Here is a 27,376-nt window from a genome sequence, read left to right as displayed (position 1 = left end):
AAGAATACTGGAGTGGGTTGCCATTTCCTTCTCCAGGGGATCTTCTCGACCCGGGAATCGAACCCAGGTCTCCTGCACTGTAGGCAGATTCTTTACCAACTGACCTACAAGGGAAGCCTGCAGAGTTGTTTAACCACTTTAAAACAGAGGTCAGTAATTTTTTTTCTGTAAAGGACTAGAGAGTAAATATTTTAGACTCTGTGGGCCATGTGGTTTCTGTTGCAATTTCTCAACTCTGGCATTATAGCCTAAAAGCAGCCACAGACAATATGTAAATAATGAACAAGGCTGTATTCCAATAAAGCTCTACTTGTGGACACTGCAATTTGAATTTGATACAGTTTTCACGTTTCATACAATATTCTTCTTCTTTTGAATATTATTAGTCATTTAAAGATATAGAAAACATTCTTAGCTCATGGGTGAAATAGAGAGAGACAGCTGGCTGGACTTGGCCTGGGTACTACAGTCTGCTGACCCCTGCTCCAGAATCCACTCTAAGCTGGTAATCACCTGCACGGGGAGGCACAGGGAGGGAAGGGGGCTAGGGGCACTGTCCCTCAGGAGACAGACGGCCTCGCGAGCGCCAGACTGGCTAGAGCAGGCCCTCTCAGAAACCCTCAACTGCTACTTCTAGACGTTCACGTACAAAGAGAAAACTCCATTCCTGCCAGTCTTTAACTACTAAGCATACAAAGGTGAATGAAGCCGAGGGTAGTATGTTTTAGATACAGGAGCAAGGAGAGCAAAGTCTTAGAGGTGGAGAGAGGCAGTTCTTCCCATGCGTCAATGAAGCAACTAGCACTGAAGAGAAAGATAAATGCAGGAACCTTGACAAAATTAATAAAACATCCATTTCTCAAGAGAATTACGCTACTGAAACAACTATGGGCACTTTTGAAGCATGCTATGAAAAGACAGAAGAACTTTCTGGATCCTCAACTTTCTAAGGGAAGTAGGCTGAAAAAGATACTCAACTGAAAGCACAAGACACTTGTAGGCAAAAGAAGAAAAGATCTTGGGAGGCAGAGCCTAGGGTCCAGGGCGCAACCAACAAGAGGAAAACAATGGTCTAGAGAAGCACACCCAAAGAGAGAATGAAACCTCCTTGACGGAACACTCGTGAGGCCTGAAGTAGGGGAACCCGACAGCAGACTCCTGTGCGACTTCACAATGCTATAAGTCAGTGACTGTTAGGAAGCTTCTGTTCCTCCCCTTTTTAAAACCAGAGTGTCTGCTATGGTTTTTCCATGCTGGTACCACCATTACATGCTGACCATGTAGGGTGTGAGTAGATGTCTTTTTAGTTCAGAGGCCTTAGGATGGAGAGGACCCACCCAGCAGCTCACATGCATCTGGACCTGATGCAGATCACAAGATGATGGACTTTAAGCCTAATGGTATAATCAGGATGAGACTTTTAGGAAACGTCCACGAGTACCGTTTTGTATGTGGGAGACATATGAATTACTGTGGTCAGAGGGCAAGCTGCAGGAGACCGCACAAAGAGCTAAAAAAGCTGCTTTCATTGCTGACAATTGCTCATTTTACAATACAATTTTGCAGCTTTCCCTATTGAAAAGTGAAGTTCCCAGGAAAGAGGTGGAGAGGCGTAACTGAGAATTCTAGTTGAGACAAGACCTAGGATAGGCTGAAGGGATCCCTATCTGGTGATTCTCTAGTGTGTAGCATAAATAAATTTCCTCTGAGGAAAGCTTCTGGGGTCTCCAATTTGGACCTGAAAGACCAATTCAATTGAAGGACCAAGTTCAAGCAATCAACTGACAATCAAAGTTCAAATATGGTGAATCCTTGAACAAAACAGAATTGAACTGCACGGGTCCACTTACATATGGTTTTTTAGAATTTATTTTTTTAAAAACACTGAATTCTACACTTTGTTTTATTTACTTATTTTTTTGGCTGCATGGCATGCAGGATCTTAGTTTCCCAACCAGGGACTGAACTTGTACCCCTGGCAGTGAAAGCATAAAGTCCTAATCACTGAACCATGAAGGAATTACCGTAGGATTTTTTAAGATAAATAATGCAGTACCACATAACGCATGGTTTGCTGAATCCATGGGTGTAGAATTGCAAATAGGGAGGACTGGCTAGGGGACCTGAGTATCCGAGGACTTGGGTATTTGCGGTGGGTCCTGGAACCAATGCTCATAGATACTGGGGGATGACGGTACACAAGAGGGCAAACCATTATGAACTAAGTCACAGGGAACAAAGAATGGAATTTTAGAAGTTTAGATATGAAAACTGTCTAGTTACAGACTACAGAATATTAATATATGTGGGTATAATATTTAAAGAAATAATATGGATAGAATCACAAAGATGCCAATCAACAAAAGATAACAGGAATAAACAGGTTATTTGGGGGGAGGAGAATGCAGTAATACAACTATTTAAATTAAAACAAAACAAAACCAACTTTGACTGAAAGATTAAACAAAAGAAATATTTAGAGAACTAGAAGATACACCTGAATAAACTACTCAGAATGTGGCAGAGAGAAATAGGGAAATGGAAGTATATGAAAAGATATGGAGGACAGCATGAGAAGTTCTAATCTCTATCTAATCAGAGTGCCTCAAAGAGAGACAGAATGGAAATGTTCACAAAAAGATTATGGCTGTGAACTTTCAAGATTCATGAAAACCAGGAATCTATAGACTCAGGATGTACAACATAACCCAAACGAGATAATTAAAATGAAACCCACACCTAGAACTCTGTGGTGTAACTGCATAACACCTGTCAGTCACCAAAGAAAGAAGAGATCACCTAGAACGGAACAACAGACTTCTCCAAAGCAACAGTGGGAGCCAGAGAGAATACATTAATATCCTCAAAAGTTTCAAAAGAAAAAACTGTAAATATAATTGTGTACTTAGGAAAATTAATCTTTAAATATGAATACAAGTGGAAAAAAGTCAATGCACTGAAAATGAAGAAAACAAAACAGTACCTAAAGATGGTCTGATTGTCTAAATCAGAGGTTGGCAAACATTTTCTGAACATGGCCAGATAAAAACTATTTTACGCCTCACGGTGTGTGGTGCAATTACTCAACTCTTCACAAATGAATGAGTGTGGCTACATTTCAATAAACCTTTATTTCTTAAATCAGATAGCAAGGACATATTTTGCTGCTGGCTATAATTTGCCAAACTCTGGGGCAGATAGAAAGCTCAAAACAATATATAGTAAAATCATCTAAAAATTAAAATTTACCTAGGTGGCTAGTTGTAAAATCAAAATGTAATTAATTTAATTTCCATGCTTCAAGCAACAAAGTTAGAAATTTTAAATTAAAAACTACTATGTTGAGGAACCTTGAGGGCAATTACACTGAGTGACAAATACTATGATCTCGCTATTTGTGAACTAAAAAAAAAAAAAAAGCACAAATACAGAGACCAGACTGATGGCTGCTAGAGGCAAGGGGTAGATGAAATAGGTGAAGGGAGTAAAAAGATACAAACTTCCAATTATAAAATAAATTAAGTCATGGTAGGTAAAGTACAGTATGGTCACTACAGTTAATATTATATCACATATTTAAAAGTTGTGGGACTTCCCAGGTGGTCTAGTGGCTAAGACTCTGAGCTCCCAATATGGGGGCCCAGGTTCGATCCCTGGTCAGGGAACTAGACCACACATGCTGCAAGTAAGACCTAGTGCAGTAAAATAAATAAATAAAACTAAGTTAAAAAGAAAAAGTTGCTGAGGGAGTAAATATCAAAAGTTCTTTTTTTTAAAAGTTCTTATCATAAGAAAAAAACATTCTGAAATTATGTATGGTAAAGGATGTTAACTCGACTTATTATGGTGATCATTTTGCAATATATACAAATCTTGAATCATTATGTTATACAACTAAAACTAATCTTATATATCAATTATATCTCTGGTTTTTAAAAAAAGAAAATGCATTGACTCTGTAGATGAATCTGGGGAGAACTTAACATCTTTGTAATACTGTTTTCCTATCCAGGAATGTAGCATGTCCATTTATTCATGCCTTCTAAAATTTCTTTCAATAAAGTTTTATAATTTAACAAAATATTATGTTTTTACCATAAAAGAAAAATATTTTCAGGTATCTAGAAATAAACCAAACCAAACAAACAAACAAAAAAAAAAATCAAAAAACTTTGAGGGAAATAAAGATAAAATTTTAATGAGACATTAAGGAACCCTAAAATTAGAGGACAGATACTCTGTGTTCATGGACGGGAAATGTCAGTATCATAAAGATGTCCAGTCCTCCCAAAGTACTGCCATGATCAAGCCTCAAACAGGATTTTTTGTGGAAACTGTCAAGCTGATTCTAAAATCTATTTGGAAGATCAATGGGCCAAGAACTGTTGAAATAACCCTTGTAAGTAAAAGGTAGAAGTTACCTGCCCAACCAGAAATCAAGACTTACAAAACTAAGATGAAGATGACAATTAGGTTTTAGTGCAGGGATAGACCAACTAATCAAATGACAAAATACACACCTCAAAAATAGATCCACAAATGTATTAAAAAAATTGAAAGATGACAAATGATTCAGATTAACAGGGAAAGTAATTCAATAATAATGTCCTCAAATTCAACAAAAGACTGAGATAACGAATTATCTATTTTAAAAAAGTTATTTCCTTTTGAAGGGAAATTTTAAAACTTTTTAAAAAAGCAATCTTAAAACTTAACAGTAGACATTCTGATTCGCATGGTAAAATGGTAGTCATCCAATTTCAAAGCAAATGTTCTATGAAATACTCCAAAACACAATGACCAAAAAGAAAAACAAATAAAACTGCCCAGAGCACATAACTTGTTATACACGTTCTCACTTCAAACTTCAATTGTCTCTTTATAGATAAATGGGGAATATAAACATCCTACAACCAGCAATGTCAACTACAGGAGCCCTTGCTGGACAGAAAATTCCAAGGAATTTGTAGGGAAGAGGAGGATCCTGTCAGTGGAGCATGCAGGTATCAAGTATGCTTCCTTGTAGAACCAGGGATAAGCAGCATCTAGACGAGGGAGGTATCCCTTCAAAGCCTGGTGGATAAAGGAAGGGAAGACAAGGGTTCTCCTGAAACAAGATGGTGTCATAGAATCAGAAGCACAATAGAAACCCCCGTGTATTAATTAGAAAAGAGGTTGCATTTCACTCTACCAACAGAAGAGGGCATTCCTGAACTAAGAAACACTATATTTTTCTTTCAGGCCCCACAGAATCACTTGTTATTTGAAAATATTCTTAGGATATTTGAAGAAACTTGAGTATAGAGAGGAAATGCTTAAAAGGAGGTGTATAATTTAAAAGAATAAATTTACAGAAAATAAAAGGGCTCAAAGGAACAAGTTAAATATCACCACAAAGAAATCAGACAAATCCACAATATGGAAAAATCTTAAAAGACAACTGGCTTAGACTCTTTTTTAAAAAAGTCAATGTTGGGGTATAAAAATTGGTAAAGGAATTGTTTTATACATAATACTATGAAATATTCCGGCATATGATAATGGTATTATGGTTATAAAGAAGACATTTTTAAGAATTAGAAGTTTCATATTAAGTACTTATGGCTGAAATGTTGTGATGTCGACAATTTACTTTCCAACTATTAAGTTTTGAAAAAAGTATGTGTGGGAATATATCTATATGGAGATGATTAAAACAAATATGGTGAAATGCTAGTTGTTAAATCTGGATGATGATTATTTGCTGTATGCCAACTTTGCTATAGCTAAAAATTTTTCACAAATAGCTACATAAATTCTAGCTCACTAAAAAGCTACAATAAGTATAGATTAACATCAGGGAAAAAGGAAAGAAACTACAGGAATCAAAATCCACACAGTTAGTAGTTATCTCAATTCAATGGAGTGAAGAATGTTTCATCTAATTGCAAAGACAATAACTTGTCCATGCTTGAGGAAAAAATTAAAATGAATATACTGTCACCTTATACAAAAGAATTTCAGATATACTGAACAAACTAAACATAAAATAATTTTATGTTTTAGAATAAATTAGACTATTTGCATAAACTTTTGGGACTGGTCAAAATAGTCTTTATACAATATAGGAAATGTGAAAGTAAAAAAAAGGACAGATATTTTACCTACCAAAACAAAATTTTAAAATTTTGATATAAAAATGCCACAGACAAAAGAGAGACTGAGGAAATATTGGTGACTTATAATAAGAGCATAAAAGGCCTAATATTTTAAAAATTGTAACAAATTGCTGAGAGGATAAAACAGTCCAATTGTTAAAAATGGGAAAATAATAAATCATAACTCACACAAGACGATATGCTAATTCCCATTAATAAATTCAAATATTCCAAATTTAACTGGAATATAAACTCTAGGAGGACAGGTCTTGGTTCCATTCCCTGATGTCCCCTAGAGGTTACACAAGGAGCAGCACACTGCAAAAGCTTTCAGTAAACACTTGCTCACTGCTGCCCGGGTGGACAGGTGGACGCAAATTAAAGAAAGAGGGACCAGGCGACATTCGCCAAATGTCATTCACCAAAATGACCATTAATGAAGCTGCTATACTCAATGCAGGAGAAGGTAAAATAATGTCATTCTTAAAATGAAAAACAAGCAACCTCATTGAAAGGAGTCTAGAAGGAAATGGTAACGTAGAGTATTCTCTTCAGAAGAGACTGGCAGGCTACAGTCCATGGGGTCGCAAAAGGGTTGGACATGACTTAGCAATTAACAACAGCAAACAAAACAATTCTACACATTAGAAGCACCAGAAGGTCCAAATATATAAGTACATGGAGACCTGCATTCTTAATAACGACATTAAGTTGTGAACAACCTGAATGACATTGACACACGGTTTATTAAATCATGGTATATCAATAATGTGGGATACTCTACATTATTAAAAAAATGTGATAGCTCTCATTCTTGATGTTAAAAAACGAAAATATGTTTTGTGGTGGGAAAAAAAGCAAGTTGCAAAGTAACAGCACGTTTAATGTGAGCAAAAATAAAATCTAATCTGAACACCTACACAAATAAACATGGAATAAGATATGGAAGGAATATCATAGATAATACTGGCTACTTAGGACAAAGAGATTAGAGAGGCAAGACATTATGAATTTTTTTTTTCTAAACATTTCTCTAATGTTAGACTTGTTAACAATCAGTATATGTTTCATGGGCATCCCAGGTGGCTCAGCAGTAAACAATCTGCCTTTAATGCAGGAGATGCAGGTTCAATCCCTGGGTCGGGAAGATCCCCTAGAGAAGGGGATGCAACCCACTTCAGTACTCTTGCCTGGGAAATTCCATGGACATGGGAGCCCAGCAGGCTACCTTCCAGGGGGTGGCAAAGAGTCGGACATGACTCGGCAACCAAACAATAACAACATGCCTTTTACGTTAAAAAAAAAAAAAGAAAAAAATCAAACAATGCATTGCATTACTAAGAAACACAGAAACTGATTCCAAAAAGGAAAAATGTCTGTGCATAACACAGATAACTACTAAGAACCTACGGTACAGCGCAGGGAAATTGACTCGGTATTCTGTGGTGACCTAGATGGGAAGAAAACCCAGAAAAGAGGAGACACACATATACGTATGGCTGAGTCACTTTACTGAAAGCAGAAACCAATACAACATTGTAAAGCAAACATGCTCCAATAAAAATTAATTCTAAAAAAAGAAATTTAAAATTTTAATTAAAAAATTAAGTGTACAACATGGTCATCACAGAAATAATGTTTATATCAATTCAATAACATAATGTGATAAATATAAGCTTGGAATTCTAAGCTATTACTATTAAAAACTTCTACTTTATATGGACCAAGTATAACAAGTCTAACTAATGGAAAAAGTCCCTCCCATGTGTGATCTATGTTAATGATACTGCAATCTTTTCTGAGACAAACTTTGAAATCAATTTGCCTACCTATATGACACTATAGTTTTCTAACACTTAAACCTCAAGTCAAAAAGTACAGGCAAATGAAGCGTGGAAAGGCCAAAACACTAACAAGCACTAACACTAGTTGGTGGGATAATGAGCATGGACAGGTATTGTCATTTCTTTCCCACTTTTTTTTTTCTTGAGCATTCTGATGGTTTGTTCAGTGGCTGATGTGAAGCCCTACACATAGTAGGCTCTACACAAAGATGTAGCTAAGAACAGTAACTTATCTGTGAAGAGAGTGGGTTTTCAATACGCCTACTAATTTCAATCAAAACAGTCTGGCTGTATATACTACTTCCTCCCTTCTCTTAAAACTTTCTGAATGCTTCATAAAATAAATTTTGCACAATGAATTTTTTTTTCAAGTTTTGCACAACAGGTAAAATGAAACAGGTCAGAGAAAATAACTGTAGCAAAACACATATATTTTTAGACATACCAGGCAATTAGGCAGCTTATTGATTTATATTTAACTACTTATCAGTTAATTATTCAAATCATATTTATCTTAAAACCAAAGTTAAGAGAGAACGCACCAGGGCATCTTATGAATAAATGAGAGGGGATTCACAGTAATTTAAGACAGAACCAATCCCTAACTTTCAAATGTGTTTTGCTACATGGGATAAAAATAAGAAATATGTATCTCATGTAGTATGAGGGAGGAGATGACCCAGAGATGATCCAAAAAGCCCTTGACAGTGGGCCGAACACTGGGCTCTTGTCTTGTCTCTGCTAATAACTAACTGGTCTTGGATATATCATTTACTTTCTGAGTCTCTTCATCTGAACTGGGGTTGTATCATCTTTTAAGATAACTTCAGGGCTAAAATCTTCTGGGTAGTCATTCCCAGTCATTAGGGGGAAGAAAAGAGGGAGAAAGCAAGCAAAACAAAATAACAAACAGAAAAGTTACTTGGCTTTATATAATTTCAAAAACAAGAAACTAAGGTTTACAAATTAAAAATTCAGATTTCAAGATTAAACAAATTCTATGAGATTTGTTTTATTAATTATATACCAATTTTCACAATCTTGATTTTGTTTAAAAAGGAAAACAACTCTGCTGTTTGCATGACAAGAGTAAATGTGAATGATTAGCATAATCTGTAGAAAATAGATATTTGGACATAAATAATAAAACAAGTAAGACAGGTAATACTCAGTGACAAATTACTAACCTCAAAATCTGGTATGAATTATAAACAAAATCACTAACCTTAAAATCTGGTATGAATTATAAATAAGAGCAATTATATCATCTAACTCTATTTTTATTTTTAAAAAAGCCAAAATAATTGGTACAGGAATAGGGACATTATAACTCAGAAGATAAGCTTTAAAAAGGAAATTGTAGGGATCGGGATGGGGAACACATGTAAATCCATGGCTGATTCATGTCAATGCATGACAAAAACCAAAACATGCATGACACTACAATATTGTAAAGTAATTAGCCTCCAACTAATAAAAATAAATGGAAAAAAAAAAGCAATTATAAAGAGGAAAACACTAAAAAAAAAAGGCATTTCCATTTATAATGAAAAATTACTAGTTTGCTTATTTCCAAATATTCTACTTTGTTGGGAATCACACTAGTTGAGGCTTAAAATGACTGATTTGTGGATGTTGAAAATAGTGATGATTCCCATAGATTTTAACCTCAGAGCTTTAGGATCTAAAAGTCTAGTGAGTTCAGTACTGATGGCAATATAACAAAATGATTTCTGTGCTTCACCCACTTATTAAAAGCATGACCAGTTCAAGTTGCTTAAATTCTCCAAACTATAGTTTGCTCATCAGTAAAACTGAGATAATAAAGTACCTAACTCAGAGTTTTAATAAAACTTGAGTTTTATTAAATTCAAGGTTTAAATGAAAACATACATAAAAACAGTCCCTAGTATTTTTGAAAAAAATTACTGACTAAAATACTATAGAAATGTAAATATTTGAAATAATCAAGTATATTCACCAATTGTATTGAAGTCATTAAGCCAAAAGAAGGGAAAATGTGTTTATCTAAATTCCTACTATGAAATCACAAATGTTATTCAGAAAATGGACTATTTAAGGGAATTCAATTTATCCTTATTCTAATTTGCAAAGCATAAAGACACTTTTGATATCCACATAACATGGATTTTCATAGCAATTGTATATCGATATGGAGCAACCCATAATCTTTTAAAAAAATTCTCCTTGGTTTAGAGGCCACACAGTATGAGAACAGGTTGGCACATGGAGCCAAAGAACAAAACAAAACTAACACTAAAGATTAAACACAGGTCCTACTGACTTTAATTAACTGGATAGGCTACTTTGCTAAAAATAGCATACATCTCTTTAATCTGGACATATATCTCTGGGAGAAGTAAATTAAACTCCAAAACTTCAAAGTAGATTCAATCAGGGTTCTAAAGAAGCTCACTTTATTTTTATTTTGGAAATCTTAACCTGAAAAGAATTTGTTAAACACAGTGAACCGTGATTGGCTTCTACCACTATTATATACCTCTACCTACTGTACTCTTTCAAATAAGAACTAATCATACCTATTTATTACATACCACAGAGTAGCAAACAAAATGCTTGGGCTGAATCACCATTATTCCATATAAAGTTATGAGAAATAAAATGTACAGTCTAGAAAACACAATAGTCATAATAGAGGCAGGACAACCCTCAAGTATTTGAAAGCATCATGTTAACAAATAATCCACCTTCTCTGCCTAAGTTACAAGGAGCAGATTTTTAAGTAATATAAAGCAAGAATTAAATTATCCAGATTTGAAATGGCTTATAACTTTTATGAAGGATACTAGGCCAAACTGAAAGAGCATAAGCAATCCAAGTACCTTTTGATACAGTAGTTTAAAAATTTATTCCAAGAAATGGCTGGATATGTGCTGAAATATATACATAAAAGAATGATGGCATATGACAGCAGAAAACATGAAAGCAAACCTAGATATTATTTAGCCATGAATAGTTTCAAATTAATAATTTAAGACAATGAGAAAATGGTCAGGGTTAAGTATTAATATAAAGAAAAAAGGTATACAAAACTATACAATGTAAGATGCCATTCCTGCCCTCTTAAAAAAATATCTGTATGTGTAAAAATAATTGGAAAAGTAACTATAAAAATAACTGGAACAAAAAAAAAAATAACTGGAACAAAGTTGATTATGTCTTATGTAGTGGTACTGCAGATGGTTTTTGTTCCAAATTTAATCCATGAACATACACTTAATCAGATGCTGACTAATCAACCACGTATCAGGAATACTGTGAAAGGGACTGCTATGCCTAAATAGTAAATTTAACTAAATGACTCCCAATGTCCCTTCTAACTCAAAGATTCTACAACTCTAAGAAAACTATCTGCGACTGATTTAAAAATCAGTAAGCCCCTGCCAAGAACAAAAAAGTTGAAAGTTGTATTTTCAAATGACTGACAGCCAAGAATAGCATTAATTTCTGAAGGAATATCAGTATCTTCTGGCTAAGAGCTTTTTTCTTAGATAGAAAAATGGGCAATGAACCTAAATGAGCTATGGCAAACAAAAGAAACAAACAAACAAAAAACTGCAGAATGAATATGCTATCGCCAAAATAATGAGGAGGAGGAAGAGAGGAATGAAGGAAAAAACGAAGGCGTATCCCTTGTTTTCATCAAAAAGGCTGACACCAAAATAGATAGCATACTCTGTATGAGTGATTAATGATGACAATCCTGAAAGCTACCTACATTTTTCTATCTGGTAGGATTACAAATCAGAGAAGGGAGTATGGTGTTAAGAAAGTCTCTGCTTCTTTAAAAAGAAATCTGATTTTATCAATTTGATTAACATCAGAATTAAGTGACTTTTAGTAGGTAAACTACAATCTCAACTTTCATCAAAGAAAAGAAAATAGAACATGAAAATCACAGCTAATTATAAACCACCAGCTCAGATCCACAAAAATGTTAAATATTTTCACCATGCATTTTAAATATTAATCCATTTTAAGTCAAGACAATTTCATAAAATAAATATCATAATATCACAGATTGGAAACTTATAAGTCAAAATAAAGAAAACATATTCCCCTTGTAATTAGTGAAGGTAGCCATTTGTTACAAAAGTAAGCCACGACAGAATGTCATTAACTTTATACCAGAGATAAGAATCCATAATAGACATCATGTAATAGGATATAATGACTACAGAATGAGAATATACCCCTAAAATTGCAAAACAAAAAGAAAATGATTAAAATACTAAAGTATAAATTACTCAAAATATCCAGAGAAGTTATTTATATGCAAGCAAATATACATGTATATACCATACCATTTCTTTTGCTAGTATTAAAGATATTTAAAAGATGAAATATTTAGAATAGTTTTACTGTGTTTAGAATATCCTATGACGTAGAAAATAACATTTGGTTGTATAGAAAGATCAAGAAAACACAACTTATAGAACCTGGTCAAAATACAGTTTATTTTTCTTTCCTTTTTGTTTTTAATAAAAGAACTGTAGACAAAAAACAAAATCCTGAAGACCATGACTTTCCCACTAGCTATCATAAACAAGGAAAAATCTATTTTCCCAAATTATAATACATAAATTTATTAATTAAAAAAAGAAAGAAACTACTGTCTTTTTAGCATTAAATATTTATCCTTTTTCTTATAGAATTCATTTTATTGTAAAAACCTGGCAGAACTAGCACCTTAAAAATACAGCTTTCTAATTAGTGGATGAAAAAACTACTCATAAAAAATTCAAAGATGAAAAAATATGCTAAAAAGTTTAATATGATCAAAGAATATACTATGTGTTGTATAATTGCCATAAAACCTGGTTTTTCCTATTTATTATTATCTAATCCAGAAAACATTTTTGAGGTAATTTTACTTGACCACCACCCATTTCCTATTGTGACAGATTATTCAATACCCAGTATCTTTAACCATTTCTCCAATGTTAGAGTATTTAAGACTCATGCCCTAGATGAATATATATGAACATTAGATGAATCAGTACTTTAACAACTAAAGCACCTGAAAATAGCCAAATTCTGAAAAACCTACTTTCTCCTTGAAGACAAAAAGACCCAAACCCCTAACACTCCCTTAAATGTCTTTTAATGGCATCTGAAAAATAAATAGTCTCAAGAAAACACAAATTCACATATATTCTGACCGGGAATATCAATATACGATATTTTAAATGTTTTCGGAAAGGCAGCACATTCTTCTGAGTGCTGCAACAGATTCTCTAGCTCTGCAATCTTGCTGCAGTCATGAATAAACATATTCCTCTGAAGTTCTAAGTATGTGTGGCCGTATCAAGGGCATGAGGCATGCACATCAGATTTGAAATGGATTTACATTACCTCCAACCTTAGGGCCACCTGCTGAACCAGGCTTCCTTGCACTGTTGACAGGATTTCCGGATGTTTTAGGTGCAGGAACCTTGAAGGCCGAAGCAGCTGATGATGGCCTATTTCCATCCACTGATTCTTCATCATCAAAGCTTTTATCTGCACAAAGTGGTAAAAAAATGTATTTTAAGAGAACCAAGCTTTGCTCAATTTTCCTCTTATAAGACTCAAAAATCAAAAAAGATATGTATAAAGTCATTACTTTCTAAGATAGATAATACAAAATAAAGCTCCTTTGAATAAGCATTTATATACTAACACTATATAAAATAACCCAGTATAATTTAAAATCAGTTTACAATATTATCTTAGTTCTTACCTAGATATATTAAGTCAAAACCTAAAACCAAACACATTAACGCTGAGAGTAGTAAGAAGCATTTTTCATTTCTCTGCTACTCATACAAGCATTTTCTGCCAGCTCCTCCCATAGTGCATCTTCCAGCACACCCTGCCTTATTTCTTATACCCAGATTCTGCAACTTACAATCACAGATCCGTTTGCAAATCAGTCGCCTCATTCCTCTGAAAGCTCTTAATTTCCCTCACCCTAGGATGCTCTGGATAGTTCACATGGCCAAATACAATAGATTTGATACTAATCAAAGATTCTATCAAAAATAGACAGCAACAACCACAGAACCACCACTGAGGTTTGTGCCGGCATTTTTCTTTCTCTTCCCTGCCCTAGGTGCTGTAACAGCCAATCAGCTACAAGGTGACATCATCTTATGGCAGCTACTGCCAGATGAAAGGTAAAAATTCTCCATGTATTTAAAAAAATTCTCCACGGAGCTGCAATCCTTAAGTCTATAACAAAAATTTCAAGGGTGTTCAATACTAAAGGTTTATAAACCTAAATATGTTGCCTTCTCTTTAATCCACATGCAAATTTATACAAAGAGAAAATAACCTTTTCTGCAATGTTTGTTCTGCTGGAGTGCTTATTATTGCATCAGTAAAGCACGGAGTATCACAGTGCTCGTTACTGTGCATAATTAACTCTGCAATCTTAGAATTTGCTGTTTCTTTAGGCCACAGAAACCAAACTGAACAATTTGTTCTCATCAACGATTCAAAAATATTCTACAAAGCTCCTTTTAGACTATTTAGGAATAACTACACTAGTATAACCTCCTCGTATAAAATGATCCCTCCCACCCCCAATCCGCCCTCCAAATCACAAGATGCATGCATTTCACTCGTCTGAGAAGACGGTTTTCTCTAGGACCCTGCACAAACCAACCACGACAAACAAGATGGGTGAGGCAGAGAAGCAGCTTTACCACAGGCTTCAGATCAATATGCCAGAAGCTCTTCCTTTCAGTCTGCATCCCTTACCTACCCAAACACCCAAATCAGGTAAAACAGAATCATCCCTACAAATCACTGCAAGTTCAACTACTAAATGTATTTAAAAAAAATACCAGACAACTGTTAAAGACGGTTTTATTTACTGGAAAAAAAGAATCAAATAGTTACCCTAATACAAACCACATTACATTTCAGCAAGTGTTTTTCTTAAACAGTACAACTTGTAGGAAAAACGTATATTTTAGTTAAAAAATATATACATATTTTAGCAATATGCTACTGGGAGCCAGTTTGGATCAATTAAATTTATGGAGACTGATTTGTTAAAAAACATTAATATAATCTCAAATAAACCTTTTCTTTTTTGACCACCACCCTATTCTTTATAAATGCAGCTAAGAGGGACAGAATATATACACAAATCTACAGAGCGAGAGGTACTAAAACAGTGAGCAGCCAGGAGTTCCCATGGAAACAGGGCTCTCTGCTCCTACACACACACACAAGAACTGAAATGAGTAAATACTTCTACCACTTAAAAGTAATTAACTCTTAACATTCTAAAACTATTAGGAAATTAATTTTCCCCTTTTTATCAAAACAAGGCAGAGAAAAGTATGTAAATTGAAGCATACAACTCAATTAATTTTCGCAAAATGAATATGCTAGTGTAACCAGTCTCCAGACCAGGAGATCATTACCAATATTCTGTAAGCACCCTCAGTGAATTGCCCTAAAGTCGCTATTTTCTGCCAGAGCTAACTGGTCTAGTCAGTTTTGCCCATTTTTGAACTTTTATACAAAAGGAATCAAATAATAGATATTCTAGTACCTAGGTTCTTTTCACTCAATAAAATGTTTGGAAGACAAATTTTCATTGCTTCAAGTTTTTTAGTGCATGAAATGTGCCATGAGTTATTAATATCCATTCTACTGTTGCAGACATTTGAGCTGTTGCTTAAGATTGTTATAAAATAGTGCTAAGAGGTAAGCAAGCTTAAAGGGTTCTAAAGCTTTCAGTATTAATGTGGAAGTAGTAAACACAGTGATTTATTGTAGGTTGCAGTAAGTCAAAGACGTAACTTTGCAATAGGTTACAAAGATTGTAACCTCTAAGGCAGTGGAACTCAAAATGTTGTCCCAGGTGAGCAGCTGACCATCATTGGGCAATTTGTTAGAAATGCAAATTATGAGGCCCCAACTCAAACCTAGTGAATCAGAAATTCTGGATTAACAAAACCCTCCTGGTGATTCTGATTCAAGATCAAGTTTAAGAACCACACCACTATGGTAGAAACAAGCGAACTTTTTCTAAACAGCCATTTAGGAAATATTATAGGCTTTGCAAACCTTACATATATGTAGTCTCTCTGTGCAACTATTCAATTATGCCACTATAGTGTTAAAGCAATGATAACATGATATGTAAGCAAATGAGTATGGCTGTGTTTCAATAACATTTTACATATAAAAACAGGAGGATGACTGGATTTGGCCTGCAAGCAACAGTTTCCCACCCCTGCTTGAGGGTAAACACTGAAATAAGAGTAAACACATACATAAAAAAACAAACCGAAGAAAAAAAATAACAAGAAAGACCTGATTAACTGAAAAAACAGCAAACGACAAAAGATAAAACAAGAGGATGAAAATAGAAATAAAAGAAAAAGAGGGAAAAATAAAATCAAATATATCAGTAACCACTTTAAAAGTAAATGAACTAAATACTCCAAGTAAAAAACCAAGACTGAATCTGTATTTAAAAACAGGTTGCTTAAATGAGGGATATATTTTACATAAAAGGTCACAAAAAAGTTAAAAGTAAAATGAAGAAACAGACCATGATAAACACTAACCAAAAGGTTCATGTAGCTATACTAATTTCAAACAAAGCAGTTTGAACAAGCAATTACTAGAGACTTTTTAATAATGATGAAGGAGCCCAACCCAATGGGGTAAAAAATCAGAACCCTATATTTTTATGCACTCATATACATTTTCCCTTCAAGAAAACTAGAGATAACAAGGGAACATTTCAAGCAAAGACGGGCTCAATAAGGACAGAAATGGTATGGACCTAACAGAAGCAGAAGATATTCAGAAGAGGTGGCAAGAATACACAGAAGAACCATACAAAAAAGATCTTCACAACCCAAACTCAAGTCCACTGAATCAGTATTGCCATCCAACCATCTCCTCCTCTGTCTTCCCCTTCTCCTCCCGCCTTCAATCTTTCCCAGCATCAGAGTCTTTTCCAGTGAGTCAGCTCTTCACATCAGGGGGCCAAAGTATTGGAGTTTCAGCTTCAACATCAGTCCTTCCAGTGAATACCCAGGACTGATTTTCTTTAGGATGGACTGGTTGGATCTCATTGCAGTCCAAGGGACTCTCAAGAGTTTTCTACAACACCACAGTTCAAAAGCATCAATTCTTCGGCACTCAGCTTTCTTTATAGTCCAACTCTCACATCTATACATGACCACCGGAAAACCCATAGCCTTGACTAGATGGACCTTTGTTGGCAAAGCAATGTCTCTGCTTTCTAACATGCTATCTAGGTTGGTCATAACTTTCCTTCCAAGGAGTAAGTGTCTTTTAATTTCACGGCTGCAGTCACCATCTGCAGTGATTTTGGAGCCCCCAAAGATCAAGTCTCTCACTGTTTCCATTGTTTTGCTGTCTGTTTGACATGAAGTGATGTTACTGGATGCCATGATTTTAGTTTTCTGAGAGTTTTGTGTGTGTGTGTGAAGTCGCTCAGTCGCGTCCAACTCTTTGCGACCCCCATGGACTGTAGCTTACCAGGTTCCTCCGTCCATGGGATTTTCCAGGCAAGACTACTGGAGTGGGTTGCCATTTCCTTCTCCATGAAGTTGAGTTTTAAGCCAGCTGTTTCACTCTCCTCTTTCATTTTCATCAAGAGGCTCTTTAGTTCTTCTTCAATTTATGCCATAAGGGTGGTGTCATCTGTGTATTTGAGGTTATTGATATTTCTCCCAGCAATCTTGATTCCAGCTTGTGCTTCATGCAGCACAGCATTTTGCATGATGTACTCTGCATATAAGCTAAATAAGCAGGGTGACAATAGATAGCCCTGACGTACTCCTTTCCCAATTTGGAACCAGTCTGTTGTTCCATGTCCAGTTCTAACTATTGCTTCTTGACCTGCATACAGATTTCTCAGGAGGCAGGTCAGGTGATCTGGTATTCCCATCTCTTGAATAATCTTCCAGTTTGTTGTGATCCACACAGTCGAAGGCTTTGGCGTAGTCAATAAAGCAGAAATAGATGGAACTCTCTTGCTTTTTCGATGATCCCATGGATGTTGGCAATTTGATCTCTGGTTCCTCTGGCTTTTCTAAATCCAGCTGGAACATCTGGAAATTCTTGGTTCACACACTGTTAAAGCCTGGCTTGGAAAATTCTGAGCATTACTTTGCTAGCGTGTGAGATGAGTGCAATTGTGCAGTAGTTTGAACATTCTTTGGCATTGCCTTTCTTTGGGATTGGAATGAAAACTGACCTTTTTCAGTCCTGTGGCCACTGCTGAGTTTTCCAAATTTGCTGGCATATTGAGTGCAGCACTTCCACAGCATCATCTTTTAGGATTTGAAATAGCTCAATTGGAATTCCATCACCCTGACTAGCTTTGTTCGTAGTGATGCTTCCTAAGGCCCACTTGACTTCACATTCCAGGATGTCTGGCTCTAGGCGAGTGATCACACCACCGTGGTTATCTGGGTCATGAAGATCTTTTTATATAGTTCTTCTTTGTATTCTTGCCACCTCTTCTTGATATTCTCTGCTTCTGTTAGGTCCATAGCATTTCTGTCCTTTATTGTGCCCATCTTTGCATGAAATGTTCCCTTGGTATCTCTCATTTTCTTGAAGAGATCTCTCGTCTTTCCCATTCTATTATTTTCCTCTATTTCTTTGCACTGATCACTGAGGAAGGCTTTCATTTCTCTCCAGGATGTCTGGTTCTAGGTGAGTGATCACACATCGTGCTTATCTGGACCATGAAGATCTTTTTTGTATATTTCTTCTGTGTATTCTTGCCACGTCTTCTTAATATTTCTGCTTCTGTTAGGTCCATACCATTTCTATCCATTCAGCTTCAGCTTCTTCAGCATTACTGGTTGGGGCCTAGAAGCCTAGACTTGGATTACTGTGCCCATCTTTGCATGAAATGTTCCGTTGGTATCTCTCATTTTCTTGAAGAGATCTCTAGTCTTTCACATTCTATTGTTTTCCTCTATATTTTTGCATGGATCACTGACGAAGACTTTATCTCTCCTTGCTATTCTTTGGAACTCTGCATTCAAATGCGTATATCTTTCCTTTTCTCCTTTGCCTCTTGCTTCTCTTCTTTTCACAGCTATTTTTAAGACCTCCTCAGAAAACCCTTTTGCCTTTTTGTATTTCTTCTTCTTGGGGGTGGTTTCAATCAGTGCCTCCTGTAGGATGTCATGAACCTCTGCCCAATAGTTTTTCAGGCACTCTATCAGATCTAATCCCTTGAATGTATTTGTCACTTCCACTGTATAATCATAAGGGATGTGATTTAGGTCATACCTGAATGGTCTAGTGGTTTTCCCTACTTTCTTCAATTTAAGTCTGAATTTGGCAATAAGGAGTTCATGATCTGAGCCACAGTCAGCTCCATGTCTTGTTTTTGCTGACTGTATAGAGCTTCTCCATCTTCAGCGGCAGAGAATATAATCAATCTGATTTTAGTACTGACCATCTGGTGATGTCCATGTGTAGGGTCGTCTCTTGTGTTGTTGGAAGAGGATGTTTGCTATGACCTGTGCATTCTCTTGACAAAACTCTGTTAGCCTCTGCCCTACTTCATTTTGCACTTCAAGGCCAAATTTGCCTGTTACTCCAGGTATCTCTTGAGTTCCTACCTTTCCATTCCAGTCCCCTATAACGAAAAGGACATCTTTTTTGGGTGTTAGTTCTAGAAGGTCTTGTAGGTCTTCATAGAACCATTCAACTTAAGCTTCTTTAGCATTACTGGTTGGGGCATAGACTTGGATTACTGTGATACTGAATGGTTTGCCTTGGAAACGAATAGATATCATTCTGCTGTTTTTGAGATTGCACCCAAGTACTTCATTTCAGACTCTTTTGTTGACTATGAGGGCTACTCCATTTCTTCTAAGGGATTCCTGCCCACAATAGTAGATATAATGGTCATCTGAGTGTTACTAGGTTATTTAAAATGAAACACTAAAGGCAAACAACCATAGACACTGGATAAAATGCACATTTAAAAAAGTTTTCTTGGGACTTCTCTGATGGCCCCGTGGTTAAGAACCACTTTCCAATGCAGGGGACGTGGGTTCAATCCGTGGTCGGGGAATTAAGATCTCATGTGCCTCAGGGCAACTAAGCCCTTGGGTCACAACTACTGAGCCCAGGCACCACAATTAGAGAGTCCTCGAGCTGCTAGGAAAGATCCCGTATGCCACACTAAGCACCAACACAACCAAAAACAAAACAAATAAAAACAAACACTTATTTAAAAATTAAATTAGCCCCGCCCCCGCCCGCTGTGCGCGCGCTGACCGGGCAGCATGGCGGCGGCGGCGGCGGGCCCCCCCCCAAAAAATAATAAAAAAATAAAAAAACAAAAATAAAAATTAAATTAAAAACTCTTCTTAATAACCTGACAAAGAGTAAGAAATACAAAGACAAAACTTATACTTTTGAAGGTCTATAGGGCAAAGGAAGCAGAATTTAAGACTCACATTAAGATATAAAATATTAACAGACTTTTTCCACCAAAAACTGGTGTACCAAATGACCACACTTGCAAGGTTAAAGTGAACCAAAAATAAACCCTTACCCTCTCATAGTCTTTTATTCTTTTCAAACTTTTCTCAAAAGAGAGCAATAGAGAAAAAATCAGGAGGACTTCATTAAGGTCAGCTGCTTGGACAGTTGAGACACTCAAGGCCCTTAAACTCAGCAGGCTCACACTAGCAGTACTCCCAAGCAACAGCCAAAGCAAATGCATAATTTTCCTGGAGGAAAGTCTCTGGCCCACAAATTTATACCAATGGCTCTTTCATGCTGATGTATGGCAGAAACCAACACAACATTGTAAAGCAATTAGTCTCCAATTAAAAATAGATAAAAAAATTTTTTAAAGTCTCTGGCCTCATATTATTTGCACAAATAAATTTCCAAAGGTCACTTGGCATGACAGGAAACAAGACACCATGAGAAAGAATAAACAGAAAGAAATAGACAGCAGGAATGGATCCCAGAATTATCAAGATCCTACCTAGCATTCCAAATTCAAATCTGAGAACTGTTAAGCATAGACTATGAAGTATCTATATTTGGAAGTTTTTACTAAACAAGCTTGAAAATAACTTCAGGGGACAGAAAAATATTTTACAAAGTGGACACAGACTGAAGGAAAAAAAAAAAACCAAACAGAACTTCTAAAAATAAAAATGCAATAATTGAAATTTAAATTCAGTAGGCAGGCATAATAGTAGACTAGACACAGCTCAAGGGATCATTAGTGAACTAAAAGAAAAATCAGAAAAAAAAATCGCCTAGGATATACATAGTAGGTACTTTAATATTTACTGAATAAACAATAAAAGAATCAAATACAAAAAGCAACCTATAAATCATGATTATGCTGACAGTTCTGTCTCACGTCAATGTTTCAAAATGACAACACTACGGTTTGGTCATAAACTGAAAAGGATGAATATATTAAAAAGAACTAGGAGACAGAAACTAATAAAGTGAGTAGGCTGCAGTGGTAACACGCATGATGGAAAAGGAGAAAGGTGATAAGAGTAGGTGATGAGATGAAGATGGAAGAGGAGACTGGGAAGAAGAGGTGGTGACAGAAGGGAGGAGGGGGAGAAATAACAGGGAAGGAGAAGAAAGAGAGGGAAGCAGAGGATAAGGAAATGGAGGCGGAGAAAAGAGGAGGAAGGGGATAAGAAAAAGGACAAGGGGAGGGCCAGGCAGAAATTGAGGAGGAGGGAAAAAAGAAGCCCAAGTACGATAAGGCTTTACCTTTTGTTTCCTGCACTCAACATTTGCAAACAGCCCTCTGTTTGCAGACTGAGATATTACAGGCCCACAATCCTGTATCTGCATTCCTGAAAGCCAAAAAGCTCTGGAAATCCAGTTTCAGCTTGTTTTGTCTTTTTAAATTCTTTTGGTGGCAAAATGTGAACTGATTTGAACTCAGTTTATAGCAAAATATGATGCGATTTGACGAGACTATTTATTGTCTTTATTTTACTCACTGTGAATTTGCATACATTTGACTGCAAAAAATATTAATGTACTTGATTACAAGGGACAGTCTCAGACCAAGCTAGAGTTGTTATATAAAGATGCATGGTGTATGACCATATTAATTTTTCTATACTCTGATGTATTCTGAATTCCAAAACACAACTGGTCTACAAGGTTTCTGATAAGAAATAGTAAATTCATATTACCATAAGTCCCTTCCCTTTCTCCTTCCAATGAAAGTCATATATTTTATATGGCTATTTAAACATTCTACTTCAATTTTATGGGTATATATATTCCAAAATCTGAAATTTCTGCTTCTGAATCCATATAAAATATGATTAAAAATTTCTCCATTTTACATGGCAAACAAAAGAGCGAGCCAAACTGTTATATCATTTCTCAAAAAAAAGGAATTAACTGGGTGTGGATTTTCTTCAGTAAACCAACCGGTTCAGTTAGGAACCCACATCACGGATTTTCATGTGCAAAATACACTGTTTCAAATTAAGTAGTTTCTTACACCAAAGTTCCTCTTTTCACTTGAAGTTATATCCTTCCTTATTCTAATTAAAACAATGAGTAAAAGGACTTTGGATTGCTAAACTGTTTTACACTCTTGCATACCAGTTATGACAACGATCATAGCTAAATTAGCAACTGAGATTAGGAAACAATAATCCAAAACATTTTGGTTGTCCACTCTCCTCTCAACTGTTACAACAAGGTACTCTCCTTGACTTCCCTCTGACCTCACAAGTCTCTGTAGCTCAGTATCTTTCTCCAGTCAGCAACTAAATGGTGAATATCCTCTTCTCCAGATAATACACTTCATGAGTAGTTTCATCTGTTCTCAATAGTTTTAAACATCTTCTGTATATACTGGCAACTCTCAAATGTTTTTTCTTCAACAAATAAATGGCAAGAGGAGAAAAAGAAAAAGATATGAATGGAGGATTAAGAGATCTATTAATAACTGCAATGGTGAACCTTGTTTGAATCCTAATTCAAACCTTCAGATTATCTGAAGAACTACGGGGAAAAGTTTGTGACATTGTACAGGAGGCAGTGATCAAGACCCTCCCTAAGAAAAAGAAATATAAAAAGGCAACATGGTTGTCTGAGGAGGCCTTACAAATACCTGAGAAAGGAAGAGAAGCAAAAGGTAAAGGAGAAAAGGAAAGATATACCCATTTGAATGCAGAGTTCCAAAGAATAGCAAAGAGAGATATGAAAGTCTTCCTCAGTGATCAACGCAAAGAAATAGAGGAAAACAAGAGAAAGAGAAAGACGAGAGGTCTCTTGAAGAAAATCAGAGATACCAAGGGAACATTTCATGCACAATAAAGGACAGAAATGCTATGGACCTAACAGAAGCAGAGAATATCAAGAAGAGGTGGCAAGAATACAAAGAACTATATAAAAAGATCTTCATGACCCAGATAACCACGGTGGTGTGATCACTCGCCTAGAGCCAGACATCCTGGAATGTGAAGTCAAGTCGGCCTTAGGAAGCATCACTACGAACAAAGCTAGTCAGGGTGATGGAATTCCAGTTGAGCTATTTCAAATCCTAAAAGATGATGCTGTGGAAGTGCTGCACTCAATATGCCAGCAAATTTGGAAAACTCAGCAGTGGCCACAGGACTGAAAAAGGTCAGTTTTCATTCCAATCCCAAAGAAAGGCAATGCCAAAGAATGCTCAAACTACCACACAATTGCACTCATCTCACATGGTAGTAAAGTAATGCTCAAAGTTCTCCAACCCAGGCTTTAACAGTGTGTGAACCATGAACTTCCAGATGTTCAAGCTGGATTTGGAAAAGGCAGAGGAACCAGAGATCAAATTGCCAACATCTGCTGGATCATTGAAAAAGCAAGAGAGTTCCAGAAAAACATCTACCTCTGCTTTATTGACTACGCCAAAGCCTCCAACTGTGTGGCTCACAACAAACTGTGGAAAATTTTTCAAGAGATGGGAATACCAGATCACCTGACCTGCCTCCTGAGAAATCTGTATGCAGGTCAAGAAGCAATAGTTAGAACTGGACATGGAACAACAGACTGGTTCCAGAGTGGGAAAGAAGTAGCCAAGGCTGTCTACTGTCTCTCTCTGCTTATTTAACTTATATGCAGAGTACATCATGAGAAATGCCAGGCTGGACTGGATGAAGCACAAGCTGGAATCAAAATTTCTGGAAGAAATATCAATAACCTCAGATATGCAGATGACACCACCCTTATGGCAGAAAGCGAAGAACTAAAGAGCCTCTTGATGAAAGTGAAAGAGGAGAGTGAAAAGGTTGGTTTAAAACTCAACATTCAGAAAACTAAAATCATGGCATCCAGTCCCATCACTTCATGGCAAACAGACAGCGAAACAATGGAAACAGTGAGAGACTTGATCTTTGGGGGTTCCAAAATCACTGCAGATGGCAACTGCAGCCATGAAATTAAAAGACGCCTCCTCCTTGGAAAAAAAGCTGTGATCAACCTAGACAGCATGTTAAAAAGCAGAGACATTACTTTGCCAACAAACGTCTGACTAGTCAAAGCTATAGTTTTTCCAGTAGTCATGTATGGATGTAAGAGTTGGACTGTAAAGAAAGCTGAGCGCCAAAGAATTGATGTTTTTGAACTGTGGTGTTGGAGACGACTCTTGAGAGTTCCTTGGACTGCAAGGAGATCAAACCAGTCAATCCTAAAGGAAATGAGTCCTGAATATTCACTGGAAGGACTGATGCTGAAACTGAAGCTCCAATACTTTGGCCACCTGATGTGAAGAACTGACTCAATGGAAAAGACCCTGATGCCGGGAAAGACTGAAGGCAGGAGGAGAAGGGGATAACAGATAAGATGGTTGGATGGCATCACCGACTGGATGGACATGAGTTTGAGTAAGCTCCAGGAGTTGGTGATGGACAGGGAAGCCTGGCACGCTGCAGTCCATGGGGTTGCAAAGAATCGGACACGATTGAGTAACTGAACTGAACTCAAACCGTCAAAAGGTATGTATGGAACAATCACAGAAATGTGAAAACTGAGTATTTGATGCTGTGGGTTAATTATTTTAGATGTGGAAATAGTCTTATAATTGTTTTATAAAAAGATGTTTACTTTATTTTACATATATGAAGGAGTGTGTGTGCAAACAAACACATCCAAGTCCAGCAGGAGAATAAGGCTGGAGCAGATAGTTAGGGATACAGATGAATAAAGATCAGATATGTACTGATAATTTCTTGAAGCTGGGTAATGGCTGGTGAGGGAGGTTTGTTATAATATATTCTCTATTTCTGAGTATGTTTGAAATTTTTCCTTAAAACAATTGTGGTAATTTGAATCATTTTACTCTCTTGCTCAAGACCCTACAATGAAACCCCAATAAAATGACAAGCAACATCATAAGAGCAAAGAAAATGAAGCAGAGCAGAGAGTATGTGAAATCAGCACCGATAGATAGTAACAATTTCCTATGAGATGCAAATAAAAAGGATGGAAGGCTTTTGAAGAACAGTATCACAGAAAAGCTGCAACTCAGAATTCTATGAAACAGCAGAGAGAACTGATGTACCCTGCAGAATGACAGAGAAGCAACAACTTCTAAGCTATTAAGTACAGGGCTGATTAGCAAGAACAACTGGAAACCCATGGAAGGATTCCATCATTAAGCTCATCCCACCCTCAACTCAGGGAGTTCAACATTTTGCATACAGGTATGCAAGTGCATTCTGTAAAAATGGAACCACCAGAAAACAAAAAATCAGTTTTTTGGACCATTTAAACTTCTGTTTGCCAAAATTAAAATTTAATAGAAGAACTAGATGAGAAAGTCAAGGAAATCTCCCAGAACAGAGAATAAAAGGAAAAAAAAAAACACAAAACTTAAGACAAAACATAAAAGACACAGTGAATCAATCTAGGAGGTTCAATATCTGACTGTAAGCAATTCCATAAAGTGAGACTAAAACTAATCAAGGGGAGAAACTTATTATTATTAAAAAAATACCTAAACAAAATAAGACGACTTCCTAGGGCTAAAGAAAACCAGAAGCTTACCGAAGTAAAATAATCATACTCCAATAAAATTTTTTTAAAAATAAGTAAAATAATCCAATAGGAACAATAAAGAATGCTTTCAACTTAAACTAAAATAAATTTTAGTTAAATGATTAGAAATTGAAAATCAAAGTGCTTCAAAATAAACACCAGATTTCAATATTCACAGGAAGATACCATGTTCAACAGCACAGTTAATCTTAAATGGTTAACTCTTAGTTATTAAAAATAAAGTCTGTTCCATACAAAGTTTAAGAGAAGCCAAGAAACTTGGTAGTCTCTTAAAATTTCTAGGTAGATATTAACTCACTAGAGTTAGTCACTCAGTCACGTCCAACTCTTTGGGACCCCGTGGACTACAGCCCACCAGACTCCTCTGTCCATGGGATTCTCCAGGCAAGAATATTGGAGTGGGTTGCCATTCCTTTCTCCAGGGGATCTTCCCAACCAGGAATTGAACCCAGGTCTCCTGCATTGCAGGCAGATTCTTTATCATCTAAACCACCAGAGAAGCTCTATTAAATAACTAGTTAAAAGATACTTGAAGACTCTTACCCTCTTCATCAAAGGGATCTTTAAAAATTCAAGACTTTCTACTAGCACAAAAACAGAAATATAGACCAAAGGAACCAGACAGAAAGCCTAGAGATAAACCCACACACCTATGGACACTATTTTTTGACAAAGGAGGCAAGAATATACATTGGGGCAAAGATAGTCTCTTCAATAAGTGTTGTTGTGAAAACAGGACAGCTATATGTAAAAGAATGAAATTAGAACACTTCCTAACACAGTGCACAAAGATAAACTCAAAATGTATTAAAGACCTAAATATAAAACCAGAAACTATAAAACTCCTAGAGGAAAACATAGGCAGAACACTCTATGACATAAATCACAGAGAAATCCTCTATGACCCACCCCCTAGAGTAAATGGAAGGGAACATCGGTAAACCTATGGCTGATTCATATTGATATTTGGTAGAAACCAACACAATACTGTAAAACAATTATCCTTCAATTAAAAATAAATAAAAACAAAAATTAACAAATAGGACCTAACTAAACTTAAAAGCTTTTGCACAGCAAATGAAACTCTAAACTATTCATACATAAAGGTGAAAAGACAACCAACCCTCAGAATGGGAAAAAATAACAGCAAATGAAACAACTCACAAAGGATTAATTTCAAAAACATATGAGCAGCTCATACAAGTCAACACCAGAAAAACAACCCAATCAAAAAATAGGCAAAAGACCTAGACTGACATTTCTCCAAAGAAGACATACAGACGG

General features: G+C 36.0%; 1 protein-coding gene across 39 annotated transcripts in view; it reads right to left on the bottom strand.

Annotated features, from left to right (window-relative positions):
- The window catches only part of CLASP2 (cytoplasmic linker associated protein 2), a 171,108-nt gene that overhangs the window by 104,479 nt on the left and 39,253 nt on the right, over positions 1–27,376 (bottom strand). For 34 of the 39 annotated variants that reach the window (XM_043443486.1, XM_043443487.1, XM_043443488.1 and 31 more), the window contains one exon: positions 13,379–13,525. In XM_043443486.1, coding sequence (XP_043299421.1) covers positions 13,379–13,525 — 147 coding nt within the window. Of the gene's footprint in view, positions 1–13,378; positions 13,526–13,913; positions 14,111–27,376 lie in introns of those variants that run through there. The other 5 variants (XM_043443478.1, XM_043443480.1, XM_043443482.1 and 2 more) reach the window with 1 other exon arrangement.

The sequence above is a fragment of the Cervus canadensis genome, chromosome 22 (genome assembly GCF_019320065.1).
Source record: "Cervus canadensis isolate Bull #8, Minnesota chromosome 22, ASM1932006v1, whole genome shotgun sequence".
Classification (NCBI taxonomy): domain Eukaryota; kingdom Metazoa; phylum Chordata; class Mammalia; order Artiodactyla; family Cervidae; genus Cervus; species Cervus canadensis.
The sequence above is the reverse complement of the archived record's forward strand: the minus strand, read 5'-3'. Positions and strand labels throughout refer to the sequence as shown.